We start from the raw sequence: 17283 nt of genomic DNA on the forward strand, positions 1-17283 counted from the left end.
CATTGTGTGGCAAAAACTGTGATACAATGCCACTGCATAGTAGTATCACAAAAAAGGCATTTGCCAGCACTACTGCTCAGTAACTTAGGTTACTGCATATTTATGTAGTACTTGTTTATACAAGTAATAATAAATACACAGTAACCACTGCACAGTAGCTACAGCCAGCGTATCCAGGTCAGTTAAGTGTCTTTTTTTTAAGAAACAAAAAAGACAGAAAGGAAAGAAAGTGGAAATGGAAAGAGGGAAAATTAGGTTAAAGAGATGTAATCAGGGAAAGAAACAACACAGAAAGCTTAGGTTAGTCATATTGTATATCTTACTAGATTTTGTAGTTTGTATGTGTAAGATACAGGAAAGAGGAATACCAATGATAAGTCTTTTCACAGTTCATAACAGTGTGTACATTTGTGTGAGTGTTTATGCTATGCGCATGTTCTTTTTTGCTGCTCTGCCAGTAATCTGCTTTGAAACATGACTTCCTTTTCCTTCCCCATTGTGCATCTTTACAAGATGTGATGTGATACAAAGTAGCACTGAATATCTTAATGTTATATAATAGATACTAGATTTGACTTCAGTCACTTACTTTTTCTAATCTTTTAATACTTTCTTCATTTAAAAAGATATTTAAAAATTATTAAAATCAATTATTTGTCATGCCATAAAAAAATCCTGGCTGGCTTAAATGAGGCCATATAAGAAACTAATAAGTGTCTTATTATTTACCTTTCAGCAGCTCTCACTGTTAAGACCTAAGAATATTGTCTTAGAGTGTTTTCTCTAAGATCTAAGAATATTTTTCTAAGAGTATTTTCTCTACCAAAAACACTCCTTATAGTTTCCCACTTTTCAGCTACCAGCCTTTAATCCATTAAGAAAGCAAGTGCCTTCTGCTGCTGTGTAAATGTTCACAGTAGTATAAGAGATTAAAGGCGACCCTTGCCATTTGCGAGGATATGTTCTCATATTTCTTGTGAATGGCGAAATCCATGAATGAAACACTGAGTTCATGAATGCTGTTTGTGTTCATAAATGCAGTGCCCCCAGTGCAGGGGGAGGAAGGGGGCATGGCTCTGGCGGTGATGGTGGGAGCGTGGCGGCAGGAGCCTGGTGGCGGCAGGAGCCCAGCGGCAGCAAGCGCAGAGCTCCCAAGGAGCTCCTGTAAGTGTATAAAGTGTATTTAAAATGCAGGTTCAGCATTTGCAAATATTTGAAACCGTGAATGCTGAACCTTGAATAGCGAGGGTTTCCAGTATAGGCAACAGGTTTCAAAATTGTCATTAACTTCAATATGATCAGTTATAAATCAATTTAATGTGCAGATCAACTGTATATTTCATCAAAATATTCTTAAAACCTTCTAAAGTAGATTTAATATTACGTTAGGTTATTTCATTTCATTCAATTTATGGCTTAAAGTGGATTAACTATATATCAACTTCAGTTAAAATACCTAACATTAAATAGTATGTACCATTTGCTAATAAGGTTTCTGTAGTGGACCAGCACAATAATTCATTTCCTAGGGAAAGGTTCTTGAATTGAGTGGTCAGATTCCCCTAGGCCACTGCTGTCCAACTTCTAAGCCCCCAGGGGCTGCACAATTGGGAGCCGCATGCTATATGGGCCACGCTGGGTGAGCCACAGGCCATACACCACACTGACAACTTCCCCTCTCCACCTCCACTGCTGCATCAGGTGCCCTCCCCTGCCCCACTGCACCACATGGGTGCAATTTCCCCAGTCCCACAAAGCCCTGGATTCACGTTCAGCTCCCCTTTGTTTGGTGGGCTGTGTGTGTTTGGGGTGTGCATGCTGAGAAGCTGGGAATATTGCTGGCTGAGTGATTGCTAATTGCTGCCTGGAGTGACAGAAGCCCTAATGAGGGGGCGGAGCCAGTCCAGGCCCAGTAGAGTATAAAAGGAGACTCTCTGAGCAACCAGGGAGCCAGCAAACGGGCTGCAAACAGGGTAAACGGTCTGCAGGCAGTTAGAGCCTTTCAGCTTGGTGTGAAGAAGCAGGAAAAATGGGACCTTTTGGGGCCAGTGAGCGGTAAACAGGCCAGCTTCCAGGCAAGTATGCTAGGGAAGGTATGCCTGGAAGAAGGGCAGTAAGAGACCCAGGGAAATGACTGGAGGACATCGCAATGCCAGAGCCTTTATAAGCTGCACGGTGTACTCTTCACAAATTTACGAAGGATTGTTTGGATTCTGAGAGAGAGGAGTTTTTTTTAATTTTATATTTCAAGCTTACTTGTTTTCAAGCTAGGGAGGCCAAATTCTTCCTAAATAGACTCCCTCTTCTCTGTTATTTTTTTTCTGGAGCAACGTCCTATTTTGGGGGGGAGGAGGGGCTGGGGGTTGTTGTTTACTTCATATGTATAAAGTGCCCCCTGAGCAATTTTCTCTTGTCACCTGTGGCAACAGGTTGGAACGTGTTACTTTCTCTTGAAAATTAGTTTTAAGAAATACTGTTTCACTCTTTTCATCATCCTCTCATTTCTATGTCCCCCATCCCCAACCTCCCACTCCCTACCCTCAAAAAGATACCCACCCTTGTGGTTGGGCAAGGTGCCAACTGCCATGGCAGACTTGTATACTTTGGGGATTTAAGCCTGCCTGACCTTTAGTGGAATCATTCCCCTTGTTGATAGGTAAAATCAGTGTATTTTCTGTCAGGAACAGGACAACGTGCCTGATGAGAGATTGATATGCCAATCCTTCCCACTGAGGATTAAAAACTAGTCATGCACAGCTGAAACTGTACTTACTTGCACAATTGCTGCATGTCATCTCAGACGCTGAAGAAATTTCCATCTTCAAGAAGTCTAGAGGCTTGCTTATTCTCATTGGGTACCCTTCACCCAGACACTATAACCTAGGATGTAGGAACAAAAGCAGAAAAGAAAACATTATTAGAGCTGGCCATAAATATATTTATAGTAGTTGTCTTAGCATCAGCTGCCTTTATCTCAGTACCAAAGCCAGCTACCATTTTAGCAGTGTTACCTGTTCGGCACTGCTAAAATGCCAACAGACTCGGCAGCCTTGGCATCGTTCTTAGCACAAACATCATCATCAGTGAAGCAGGCATTTGTGCCCCAGGAGAGTAGTAAAAAGTAAAGGCCAAATAGCATGGTTTCAGACAAAGAAAGGAAAAGATGTTCTTATGCCAGGAACTGAGCATTTGTGTCCTCTGCCAAAGAAGTGGCACTCAGTAAGCCAGCATCACCGATATCAGCTCTGACAAAGCACTGGCACTGACCACAAGACCATCCGGTTTCTTCCTGGGGACGACATTGACTGTGGAGTTGAAACTGATAGATCACCCTTCATTACCATTTTTCAGGGAATACTATTCACTGTTGCCAAACTATACTTTCTCTTTAGTATGAAGCAGAGATGTCTCCCTGCTACTGTCTGAATGCAACCCTAGAGCTTGCACTAGATCACTCTTGAAGAACATCAGCATGCTTGGGCTGACCATGCACAGATGAGCCAAAACCAGTATACCATACCAGCTTGGCCTTAATGGTCATCGTCTTCACAGATGCCCCACCCGGATCTCATGTCTTTATGTCCAGAAAGACACTGGGTTCTGGGGTGGCAGCATTATCCAAATTTCCAACACCTCAAACAGATATGAACATTCAACAACTAAGAACACTAGTAAAATGAGTGGCCCTAGACTGCTGAAAAATTTATCATCACCACCTGTTGAGATAGCCACATCAGCACCTATCCTGAGGACTGATAAACTGAAACCAGAACCTCCCATATAACATAGGGACAGAAGCACTGTGACCTCACCAAACTACCTGTTTTGTATCGGAAATAATGGCACACATTGGAGGATACTATGCATGTTCCGTTTTTTTCCCCTTTGTTTTTAAAATAGCTTAAACAGCTATCCAAACAGTCTCATTAAGAAAAGGAAACTAAAGCCAGTATCAACAAAATAGTTGGAAAAACATTTTTAAGTAAGCTTTCGGGTTTAAAAACCCTTTGTCAGGCTGAAGAAGTCTCTGCTGTTGGTGTGTGCTCTTCCTGGATGGAATGAAAGGTAAAGAAGCCAGAGGCTGGGCTGGTATGCATACAAGATAGGCAGTCAGTGAAGATACAGATTGAGGAGTCAGTGGGTAAGAGAGAGGCTGGGTTGGGGCAGGGAGAAGGGATGAATGGTAGAGAGATACCTGGGGAGTCAGATGTCAGGCAGGTATAATATGTCATAAATCCAATGTCTATATTTAGTCCATGATTTTTAGTATCTAGGAGGTTGATGAAGTGGAGTTCATGGGCTCGTCTCTGGGAAGTGTTTTGTAATTTTGCTTTGAGGATTAGAATTGAGAGATTGGAGAGAGAGTGGTTTTCTTGTGAGAAACGTGCCCCCATAGGTGATTGGGTATTCCCGTCTTTGATAGATTTCCAGTGTGTTTTCATTCTGATGCGCAGTTGTTCTGCCTCTCCCACTTATTTTCCATCAGGGCATTTGGTGCATTGGATGAGATATATTACATTTCTGGAAGTGCAGCTGTAAGATCCAGGAATGCTGATGGTTCTGTTGTGGTGTGTAGTAATTGTGGAGGTGTGTTAGCAGGTTTTGCATTTCTTGTCATGGCGTGGTCTGGATCCATTTGGTGTGTTGTGGGCCTGAGGAGGTTTGCTTCTGGTGATGAGGTTAGCGAGGTGCTTGTTTGAAGGCTAGGATGGGTTGCTCTGGGAAGATCTGTTTAAGAGTAAAGTCTCTTTCTAGCATGGGTTGCAGTTGTTTGAGGGTTTTCCATGTGGGTTTGAGGGAGGAGTGATATATCATAACCAGTGGTGTGTGATTCATTGTGGGGTTTCTTCTGTACTGCAGCAATTCTTCGTGTGGTATCCAGGTGGCTCTTTACTGTCAGGAAGTTGTTTTTTTTCTAGCATTCAGCCTAAATTTGATTTGTCTTTCCTAATTTTATCCTATTCCTCTTCATAACATTTCCTTCACCTATCTTAAAAAAATATTTCTCCAGCCTTTTAATTAGATCCTACATCTCTTTAGTGTGTGACAGTTAGCAGTAATTAAAGTAACTGTGTGTGTATTTTCTATCTATTGACAGGAAAATCTGAAATTTTAGGGGAAGCTTAGCTTTTTATTCCAATACAAAGTTTCCTTTCCTAGGTAAGGGTAGGTAGAATGTTAGCTGTTAGCTGGTAAATCCAAGATTAATTTACCATTCTGTTCTCTTCCCATTTCACTCAGAGTATTGTTAAGATAGATCCTGCAATATCTTCTTTGTTATTTTACATCAGCTGCCGTATCTTGTAACAGAATATGAAACTGGTTTCCAGTTTCATCAATATTAGTCCATCTTTCTTTTCATCAGGTAAAGCCACAGACTATTAGTCCTCTGGCTTGCTTTTCATGCAGTTATGGATCTTTAATCACTTCCTAATGTCACATGATTTTCTCAGCTCACTGAACAATTGGTTTTATTCAGTAGAATTATTTGTCAAGTTTTTTTTCCTTTAAAACACCTTGCTGGATAATAATAACCCAAAGTTTCATAGAGACAGATGCAATCATTGCTAGAAAACAGTTCAGTAAAAAATGTATTTCAAAGAAAGACCAAAACTTTGTTTTCCCACACAGTATTTCATCATCATAGTCTTCTCTCTCTTGTCTGAAAAATTAAGAGAATAAAATACAAAATAAAATTTTGGATTAAGATTTCTAAAATAAGGATTCAAATAAGGGAAAAACAAAAAGATTGTATAGGCTTTCATCAGTAGAGATTTTGACGCTCAGTTGCAACAGCTCATCAGCTCCTAATTCTACACTCTGTTCTGCTAATTAAATCACTTTGTGTAACTCTACTTTTCTTTCAGTGTGGCTGCTTAGACCTAAATAAGGCTAGCTCCTCAAGTGAATGAACTCAGGTATATGAACTCCAACAGATTGCTCAACTAAAGACAAATTCTGAGTCGAATACAGCTCAGCCTTTTCAAACTTCCCACACAATTACTTAAAAATTCATATATTGCCCATATTTGGCAAAAAAGATTTCAATTGAGCAACATTTTAATCCCTCTAAAAAAAAGTGTTATGGCTGTTATTAATGTAAGTGTAAGTTTTTGCATACATTTAAAGGCATCTGACATTCTTGGACAAAGTTCATGTAAGCAGCATGTTCATTGTCCTGCTCTTTTTTCCATCTAGGGATTGATTTAATTAACTGAGGGTCAAGACTCAGAAAAGGCTGGCAGCAGTGAAGGCCTCCACTAGCTAAAATGTAGCTTCTGTTCTTGTTAAACGGCTTTTAGTTGTTTTTTTTAAATTGAGGACACTGTTGGTTGTTTTTTATTCTGACCTGTAGCCTATGCAGAAGCCTTTCATTTTATATGCAATATGGACTCTAAGGCCAGGTCCATACAAGCAGGCCTGCTGCTACTTTGTGCCCCAGTGCGTGCCCCTGTCCTTGTGCTTTGCAGCAGGACATATTGTCCCGCTGTTCCACATGCTGCAGGGTGGGGTGGGGAGGGCTTTGCTGCAGAGCCCTTGTGCTGAGGTGCACAGAGCCAGGGAGAAGCCAGCTCAATTCTGTCTGCTGCTCCCTCATCTCGAGGCACACTGTGCCCCACCCAGCTAGTGAGTGACTAGCTGGGGCACAGGGTGCCTCTGCACTGGGGCTCCACAGCATGCAGAGTAGGAGGAGGAGGAAGCCCTGGGCTGCCTGCTCCCCCATCTCTGAGTTTGTCCTGGCACTAGCTACTTTGGCATCATTTGTGCCACATTTTTTCTAGAGTTCAGGGGGTTTTTTGGTACCAGGAAATCCCAGTAGCAAATTTTTTCCAGCGGTGCAAATTAGCAGCATTGAGCACCGATTATTGTGCAACTCGTGCGGTTTGTGGTGCTGCAAAGAGGTTTGCAGCACCACAAACCACATGTGCCTGCACATCTGGATCCAGCCTAAATGGCCATCAATGATGTTTGTTCTTGATACATCTAGTCACACTGCAAGATGAACAAGAAAATTTGCTACCATCTGGATGTAAGGTTCCTACAGGGAACTGCATTACATGATCCTGTGCTGAAATGTACTTAGCTTTTTCAAATTTATTTTCAGTCATCTCCAGACTTCAAACTATTGTATTTAACTTCTTAAAAGATGTTGCTGAATAATCATTTCACTCTACCTTACTGACCTTCACTTAGTTTGTGTCAGTACAAGTTGACAGTAGTTCTCAATCATATGATCTATGATTATAGTGGTATTGTTGCATAATTTTAGACACAAGTCAATTGTCTTTGTATTGCAGTAGGCATTGGGACATTCTAAAACAGCGTATTACATGAATAATATGCATTTTTTAGCTGATTTCACAGACAATCCCATATTTTATGTTTTCCATGGAATCACATACTGGGTAGACCCTTGATCATAAGTTGTTTTTTTCTATTAATATTCTGGTAGGTAAGCTGTGTTGCATCTGTAACATACCCATGCACAAAAAAGGCATACAGGGTCAGGTGCCCATTGACTAAAACATGACTGTAGGAGCTACGCTGGCTTTGTCAGTGCTGTTCAGTCCATTGATTTAGCATGATGATCCTGTCCAGGCTACTAATATACATACATCATCTATATACCCTGGCATTTGCAACCAAAGATTCTATCAAAAAACCTTGTAAATATTCTGGAAAAAATTCCAAACATAAACATTCTTATCTAGTATAAAATCTGTGTGTTTAATTACAACACTACTGCAAGTCTGACCCAAAGCATATGTTAAATGAATTAACAGTCTCAAAGACTGCTAACAGACATTCATCTAAAGCAGCTGTCTCCAACCTTTTTAAGCTGAAGATCAGTTTTTGAAATAAAGGGCAACCCAAGTTTTACTGCCCCTGCCCCTCCCCCGGCACTCCTCTGCCCTGCCCTCCCCCTTTCCCCACCCCCCCCCCGCCGGGCTGGGTCAGGAACACCCTGCTGGGATCAGGAGCACGGACCTTTCCTGTTCCCTGGCACTGCATGGGCTCATTGCTGCCCCAGCCCTAGTGGCCTCTGAGCCCCAGGGGTCTGCATTGTGAGTTCCTGCCTTCCCAGCTCTGTATTCCCTAACCAATCCCTGCCAGGCAGAGCTGCGTCCTTCACGGACCAGAGTTGCAATGGAACGGGGGCGGGGAGTGGCCGGGAGCCTGGGGCAAGTGGGGGCATGTTCTCCCCTTGTCTCTCAGCATCTCTGGGGATCTTCTCGGTCCCGGGATGCAGCCCTTGCTGCTCTGCTGAGGGGAAGTGGGTCCCGGTTGGAGCCCGGTGCTGGGATGCGGAGACCAGCAGGGGTGCAGAGTGGGGAGCAAGCAGCACCTTCCTGGGCACGGCTCTCTCGGGGCAGAGTGGAGCACCCCAGAGCCCTGCTTCTCCAGCCCAGGTGTGGTTCAGGCACAAGCAGGGTTGGATCCCAGCTGGGCTGCACCTCCCACCTGGGGGGCACCACAGAGCAGCAGTACAGGACCCAGCAGTGTACCCGCAGCCCGGCAGGGGAGTGCACTGGGATCCCGCTGCCACCTGCAGCCCACAGCAGGCTTGGGGTGAGCATAGCAGACAGGGCACATGTCCCCTGTGCCTTCCCCCACCCTGCACCTGGACAAATTGTCCGGACTCTGACACTCTGGCCTGGCCGGGCCCCACTCACCCAGTGGCACGGGGTATGACAGGGCATGGAGGGGGATCATTCCACTCACCCAGCCCAGCCCCAGGCAGCAGGAGGTGTGGCTCAGCCCAGCCACGTGCATCCTGTTGCTGTCCTGCTGTTCCCAATCATAGAGCCTCTGCCAGTTGATCTTAGTCTGGGAGAGCTAAGCGCGTGTGCACCCAGCCCCCCCAGACTAAGATTGGCTGTCAGAAGCTGCACAATCGACCAATCAATTGAGATTGACTGGTTGATGATCACTGACAATTTGATCTAATCCCTTATCCCAACAATCTCGCTTCATGTGATTCCACATGTGCAGGCCAGGGCACAAAATGTTGGGATCAGGGATCAGAGCCCAATTGTGCCCTTCTTGCCAGTGCAGGGGCAACATGGGATCATGATCCCAGGTTCCCTCTACACCAGCAAGGAAGCCTGACAATCAGCTGATTTTTGGCTGGCTATGGAGACCCACTGGGGCCAGCTTGGTCTTTGGAGTCGGTTAATGATCAGCCAGTTGTCAGATAGAACTGAAGCACACCAGGGCTGCAACTGGCCCCTGTGCAATCCTTTATCCTGCCAGTGATCAGCTGATTATCACCTCCAGGGCTCAAGCAGGTATGATCCCTGCCAGCCAGTAAGCAGCTGATATTCAGCCAATGGGGACCACACCAGAGACTGTTGGAGACCCCATTGCAGTCCACCCTGCCACATGTTCATTTTAAGACACAATAATGACCAGCCACAAAATCATTACACATTTGTATGTAATAATTTTGTGGCTGGTTTTGCATTTGGTTTTCAACCCACCATTATTTGCCTGAATGTGTGGCCTGGTTACAATTTTAGATGCAATCAAACTGGTTAATTGCGCTTTTGTGTAATGTCTCTCAGGAGCCAAAGTGTAAACGTAATATAAAACCTTTTTGAAAAGCATTACAAGTATATAACCCTTAACAAAACAGACTCATCAACATTAAATATGAGGCCACAAATATTACCTTCATTTTTCATATTAAATCATAAATAGTGTTCTTGAAAAATGGCAACTGTAAATAATTTGGAAAAATCTATCACAAGTCATTACAGATTGTATCAGCAGAAACTTCTGTTAGCTCATTATTTTAGTGAGGGAGGTTATCCTAAATTTCCCACACCCCTGTTCCCACCTCCCCTCCCACACACACATGCATTCTGTCCCTTCTAACTCCTAAGACTGAACATAATGGGCTTCTTTGTCATTAGACATAAGTGAGAAATAAGCATTGCTTTTCCTTTTTCAAAGATAGATGAACATATACACAGCATGCCCTCTGTATCTTATGCCTGTGATATAGATAGCTAGTTCCCAGAGTTTATTGGTTTATGCACTGGTATCTTAAAAATTAGCATGAAGCAAATAGATGAAACATCAGATTTCCTTTCCTGCCAGTAGTGCATCTACTACAATTTGGGGACTCCTGATTTAATCCTTAGTAAGTCCTTCAAGGAGCTCCACTGACTCCAGTGGAGATCTGCCAGTTTGTGGTTTCTCACAGGACCATGGTCTTAGTAAACATTAAACAAAGGGCTGTACATAAAACTAATAAAAATAAACATTATTATTTTATAATATAAAATGTTCTCTCTGCTGTTGACTACCATCTGCCTGTCAGAGTATCTATAGACTCTTGATCTACATAACATAGGGAGAATCTCCTTGTTTTGGTTATTTCTAAGTTTCAATTCACTTTTCAATCTCACTTTCTTCTATACTCTTTCTGTTACAGTAATTGGCATTTCTTCAATCATTTTATTTTCTTCAGGTATATGTGGGTTTCGTTTTCAGTTTTGACTTACAACCTTTAAACTTAACTTTTCTTCTTACTTCTTCAGCTCCTTGATCAAAAATCTGTTTCTTCCTTCTCTTCTCTGCAACCAGATACATGACAAGGTGTGTAGTCAGCATTGCTTAATGCTGTGTAGTTCTGTATGGGTACATTTATCTATTTACGTTGTTAAATTTTCTTTTGAGTTGAGAGGAGATTATATCTGTCCAGAATACTGCAAATTTAAAAATGTGGTTTGTATAGAATATGTCTTTTACATAATTTTTAAAAATGTTATTAGGTAAAAATTTATTTTGTCACTTACCTATTCTTTTGCAAAGTCCACTGTTTGGAGTTTCAGACGTTATATAGTTGCATAGTCCATTAAGTCCTGGGAAAGAACATGAATGAGTCAAATTATGATCCCTGCTGACTTCCTGCTCCTGGGGCAGAAGGCTGGACTTGATGATCCTCTGGGGTCCCTTCCAGTCCAGATGTCTATGAAATTAATTTATTGCATGTGGATTAATATCACACTGTAATGCCATTTAACTTGTACTAGCAAATTGCCCGTCATTAATGACCGGGGGGCAGCAACGTCACGGTGCCCGCCACTTCACCTCCAGCCCCATGCTCCCCTTCTACCCCCTGTGTCCAGCTCTGTGCACCTACTTCCTGCCACTCCCAGTGCAACCCCATGTGCCTCACCCCCTGCCACTCCACCCCGGCTCACAGGAACAGGCAGGGAGGGGAGCTTGCATGTGGCGGCAGCAGGCAATATGCTTCCCTTCCCCTCTCCTTCCCTCCCCACTGCCTCCCCCTCCTGGCCACCTGTTGTTAGGGTCGGGCAGTGGCAGCATTAGTGGGGGGGAGGGTGCGGCGGGGGGGGGGGGCGCTGCCACTGGAAAACCCCGCTTAACCTTCCCACTCCCCTTCCTCCCTCCCTTCTTCTCTGCCACCTCCCCCACCCTCCTGGCTGTTGTTGGGGGTGGGGGGCGGTGGCACAGCGGCTTCCTCACTTCCTCACCCTCTCTGTCTGTAATGCTTCGGGCCCTCGCACCCAGTTGGCATGTGTCCTCTCAGTGGTGCATGCACAGTTGGCCCAGGGCGTTATGGACAGACAGACAGACTAAAGCTTTTATTATCTTAGAATGATTTTATGATTAATTCTGTTCTCTTTTCTTCCTCCTTCCTCCAATTTAGATTGTAGTGGTGATTCTTTTTTCCTCGTGCTCCCTTCATTATGGTGTTTGTTGGCATTTTTGGTTGTTTTTAGGATGGAGTAATTCATAGCCAAAGACAGAAAACCCTTAATTACCAAGTGCTAATGTTTTATAGAACCTAAAGATTTTGTTCTTTTCCCTTAAGTTTCCTCATAAAAAGTTGTGTTAATTCCTACTAAAATATATTTCCTTCCAAAAATGGATACAGCTGGGAAGATGGAACTTACCTTTAGATTGGACATTAACAGTTGCTCACTGACCTATAGAAAACTATTAACAACCACTTGCTTTGTAACAGCCATTGTTTTCTGCTGCTGCAACTTGATCACTGACAAAAGTACTTCTAGAAAGCACATATGTGGCCTTTGGCAGCATGTGGATGGAGCTGGGGCTGTGGACCTGCACAGGCCCTGGCCCCATTTCGGCACTGCAGGCAGCCGTGGCCACGTGCTGCTGGCGGCCCCAGCCTCATCCAGCACCACTGCTGCCTCCCGCCCCAGCCCAGTGTCCTTCCTGGGCTGGGGCCATTAGCGGGATGGGGATGGGGCCAAGGCCCACGCGGGGCCAGGGCCGTGGACCTGCATGGACCCTGGCCCCATCCCAGCACTGCCAACAGCCCCAGTCCCATCCCTGTGCTGCTGACAGCCGCGGCCCTGCACATGCCCAGCCCCAGCCGGCATCGCTGCCTCCAGGCTGAGGCTGGGGCCATGGACCCGTGCAGGCTCCGGCCCCATCCCAGTGCTGCAGACAGCCCCAGCTCCGGCCACGTGCTGCTGGTGGGCCTGGCCCCAGCCCTCACCCAGTGCCGCTGCCAGGCCAGGGCCATCAGCAGTGTGGGGATGGGGCTGGGGCCCGCCTGGGGCTGGGGCACTGCCTCCGCCCACCTGAGCCCAGTGCTGCTGCTACACCGGGGCCATCAGCAGCACTGGGATGGGGCCGGGGCCCGTGGAACTGCACAGGCCGTGTCCCGATCCCAATGCTGCCAACGGCCCTGGCCTCAGGCTGCCACTGAGCTCCAACCCCTTGTTGCCCATGGCCCGGGCCCCAGCCCCGCACTGCCCACAGTTTGGACCTGAGCCCCAGCCCCACACTGCCCATGACTGGGGCTCCAGCCCCAGCCCCGTGCTGTCAGTGGGCCCCAGCCCCACACTGCCCATGGCCCAGGCCCTGGCCCCAGCCCCATGCTGGCCACAGCCTGGGCCCCAACTCTTTTCTGCCCATGACCTGGGCCCTGGCCCCAGCCCCGTGCTGCCGGGCAGCCCTGGTCTCAGTTCCGCACTGCCCACAACCCCAGCTTCAGCCCAGCCCCAGCCCTGCTCGGGGCCCAGCCCCATCCCAGCACCACCGATGGCCACAATCTGCTATGTGCTCCTGCTCCTGCTTTGTGTGTCCTGCTACATACTCCTCTGCCCTCATTTTGGTTTTCTGATATGCCCGCACTCCGGCACTTTTCAAGGTAGACATTGTGATTTTTTTTCAGCATTCCACCATAAAACATTGCCTACCCCAATCTACATAGTCTGGTCCTAACCTTTGGCTTTCCTACAGAAGTACTCACAATAAATAAAAAATACTGCTTTTTAATCTGTTGTCTTGTTTAGAAAGATACTAGTTGTAACAGTAGTTCATTTGCAGATTGTAGGGACTCATCTGTGCTGGCCTTTAAAGTATTTTCTCATCACAGCATCATCCACAGGAATCTTGCAAGTAGTGACCCTGACTCATCCCCAAAACTTCAGTTACAGAAGCTAGTCCGTAATAAAATGATAAAGAACCCTGACTCCTTTTCAAAGAATTGTCTGCTTAGCAGGAGAATTAGTATCTTTCTGTCTGAAGAGATGTTCAACAAGACAGTGGCTGTTCTCTTATTTTCTATGGAAGGACAAGTGTCATCCATCCCTTACCCCCAGGCTGTAGATCATGGCTGCATAATCATGATCATATTATACCTTATAATTTTTCAGTCATCTGATCCAATTTGCTTCCAGCCTGCTCTTCCTTTCTCAGATCTAGGTGAGAAATTCAACAAAGACTTTAAAATACAGAGGAAAAGCAGGGCAGCTCCTGCATACCTGTGCAGGCACACAGTGATCTGTGTGGACCATGTAGCTGTTTTTCACACTCCAAAAACAGATGATGGGGCCTTCCTGGTACCTTAATATCTCTTTTCAGGATTTTTATCCTCTTGATTAGTTATTTTCTGTGATTGGTTGTTTGATTCCTGCTTCTTGGTTCATTGATCTTGCTCTTGATCACTCTTAACAGTGATCTTCCCAGGTTTTTTGCCATTGTTTCCTCCTATAGATAAAGTGGGGCTTAGGGGCCTTTGACCAACTCCCTCCTTCCCTTTGCCAGCTATTAAAGATGTAGAATTTTTTAAACAAAGCTGTCCTTCTCTCAATTCTGATGATGTCCCTAGTGGTATGCAACTTAATTTGGTTGAAATGACCCCTGTAGCCTAGCAAAGGGCACTTAAATGCATTCTAATCAGTTTGCTGCAGCATTATATCCAATGGTTGTAGTATGGCCACTGAGTGCCAACAAGATTCTTTTTTATCTGGAAGGAATTATTCTGCTTCCACTTTTTTTCCCCAACCATGTTAAGAATGTCTCTTTTACCAAGGGATTCCCTCCTACCCTCTAAACACCTCTACTGGTGAGTAAATTAACTTTAAAAAGTGGAAGAAAAAGGTGTATTAAACAACATTTAAACTATTCCATTATTTGTTGTTATATTGAGTAAATAACCCATGTCATTCATAAAATTATTAGTTACTTGCAAAAGATAATTATAATAGTAATGTATTTTAGCTAATTACATGCATTTAGAAGTTACATGGGTTTTTGGTATGCTGGCTGTGAACTTTTGAGATTTGTAAATTCTTCAAGTCATAGATTTTTTTAATGGAAAACATATTTTGGGCATTGCAAAAATACACCTATAAATAACTGGTAATGTACTTATAGCCGTGAATCAACAAAATGACTGATTCCGGTGTAGGAAAAGCTTGCAATGAGTATTAATCATGGTTATAACCAATATCTTTTGAGAGATGAATGTAGTTTTTCTGATGTTTATAGCCAATGTAAGCTACATAGCATGTAAAATCATCTCAGTAGAAAGCTGACAAAATGAGACAAATATTGCAGTCTTCCCACAAGATAGTGAGAAATTGCTCGGCATAATTTGGGGGGTTTGTTTTTTTTATACAGATTTTGTCTTTATCTTGCAAAACCAACTTATACAATGATAGCCTTATTAGGATGTAGATTATGCGTTTTCTCAACCAATATATACCCAAACTTCTGAATTTAGTAAGGATTTTGCTCATATATCTGAAGACAGAATTTAGCTGTGCATTATTCATTTACTTGCGTGTATTTGATTGTGGTTAACTGCTAAATTATGAATCACATAGAATCAGATTATTTTATGATGTAGTCGATATTGACATGGAGATGTTATTGTTCAGTAACCAGTATCCTAAGACCATCAAGAATTTCTTCAAAATAAAATGAACTCTCAGTTTGAGGTTTTGCTTTTGGTTACATTTAATATTTGTTTTTAAAACATTTAGATTTTTTATGAATTCATTTCTGAAATCTTTTAAAATCTTTAAAAATGTACTTTCAGATGCAGCAGGAACTGGAAAAAAATATCAATAAAGAACTTGACCAAGGTAATTTATCAGAGCATGTGGCAGGGTTTTCTTTTCCCTTCAGAAAAATTGATTGTTAACTAACATTGAATGATATCCTAAAGCATAAATCACATTATGTGTGTCTACATGTGCAATTAATAGAAATGAATCGACTCCAATGCAGTTTGCACTGGAGTGTATTGCTCCCAGGCACCATGTTTACACATGTGCCCAGAACCACAGCACATTGAGCTAGGTTGGAGCAGCCCAGCTGGGAAGGGGGCCATAGGGTCAGCCTGCCTGCCCAGGGCTGCTCCAACCCAGATCAACATGCTGTGGAGGGGCTGGCAGAGGCAAGAGGGTGCTTGAATGTGGGGCTAGCCAGCAGGCAGCTCCTGCAGTGAAGCCTCCCCATGTCCCAGTCAACCCTGTCAGCGTCTACACATACATTGCAAGTACTAATCTACAGCAGCATGTTTTAGCTTACTGTGCTCTAATAGGGCCACACATGTAAATGCTGAGACTTTTTACTGTGGAGTTAATTAGTCTACTCTGCAATATATGTCTTGTGTAAATGCACCCATTGAGTAGTTAACTGTTGTGCCAAACACAGTTGTTGTTTTTACTAACTTTCTTTTTGGCAAGAACTGCTGGCTTTCCAAAATGCTGTACAAAATAAATTGCCTTGAAAGCTAGCTTAACCCAAGTCAGTTTTGCTAAATGAAAAATATAAACAATCAAAATATAGGAAATTCTGATTTAAGATATAAATAAGCTTTAAAAATCGCCTCCCCCTCATATGTTGCATTCAGTATTACTGCATGTGATATAGTATTTTCTGCTAGTATAATAGTGCATGTCAGATAATAATGTTCCCTAGTGGTCTCCTCACTTTGTTTTATAGATATAAAGTGGCATGTTGGATAGGTACAAATAATATTGCTTATTGAGAAATCTTGATAATCACTTCTTTTTATGCCTGCCTAATCAACATAACATTAAGTGTTTGTAATATGTAGCACAGAACATATACTTAGCTGGAAATCTGTAATGCAGTTTTTGGCCATGTTCTCCAGTGAGTAATTTATTCTCTTGTATGGCAACCATCCTTATCCATCCACTACCTGACAATGACAGAACCTATTTCAAAGCAGTGTAATCATTCCAGCATGTCCCAGCATTCTATAACCAAAAGTGGAAATCCCCATTTACCTGTTTGAGGGGTTCCTTTCCCTAACGCAGGATTTTTTTTATGTGTCTTTTTCATGTAAGTATTTGCTTAGTACAGACAGAGTGCACTTACACATACTATTAATGCACCTGAATACAGTCTGGTGCAGTTCGCACAGGAGTTTATTACTCTTGGGCATAGCATTTGCATGTGTGTTGGGGGCTGCGGGGTCAGCCTGCCAGCCCTGGAGTTGCTCTGCCCTGGCTCAACATCCTGTGGAGGGGCTGGCTGGGGCACGAGGGTGCTACAGTGTGGGGCTAGCCAGCAGGCAGCCCTCTGCACTTGAGCACCCTTGTGCCCCAGCCAGTCCCAGTCATCATCTGCACACGTGTTGTAGAGCACTAAATAACTCTACCATAGGATAGTACTTGTGTCAGGCAGTACTATCCTACAGTGGACTTAATTAATTTACTGCGGTTTAATAATGCTGCACATATAGATGGTGATGCTTTGTTGTGGATCTACTTAGTCAACTCCTTCAGTAAAGCACATGTATAGATATGTCCACAGTTCCTTTTTCTGTGTTGGTTGGACTTTGGTCAGTGAAGGTAGAGGCCAGGGATATGCGGTTTCTAAAAGAGACTGCAAAAAGAGACTGCATACACATGTTCAAATGGTCTAGGAGAATTCTTCCAGGTGTGTTCTTATGGTAGAAAAACTTACCCAGACACACTTGAACTTACCCAGACACACGAATGCTGAGCCCTT

At 43.8% G+C, this 17283-nt stretch overlaps 1 protein-coding gene across 11 annotated transcripts in view; it reads left to right on the forward strand.

Moving 5' to 3' along the window:
- The window catches only part of ANKRD26 (ankyrin repeat domain 26), a 126200-nt gene that overhangs the window by 105364 nt on the left and 3553 nt on the right, over positions 1 to 17283 (forward strand). For 10 of the 11 annotated variants that reach the window (XM_090049086.1, XM_090049093.1, XM_090049088.1 and 7 more), the window contains one exon: positions 15338 to 15383. In XM_090049086.1, coding sequence (XP_089905212.1) covers positions 15338 to 15383 — 46 coding nt within the window. Of the gene's footprint in view, positions 1 to 10547; positions 10651 to 15337; positions 15384 to 17283 lie in introns of those variants that run through there. The other variant, XM_090049095.1, reaches the window with a different exon arrangement.

This window comes from Crocodylus siamensis, chromosome 5, assembly GCF_052110815.1.
Source record: "Crocodylus siamensis isolate JL-2025a chromosome 5, ASM5211081v1, whole genome shotgun sequence".
NCBI lineage: Eukaryota > Metazoa > Chordata > Crocodylia > Crocodylidae > Crocodylus > Crocodylus siamensis.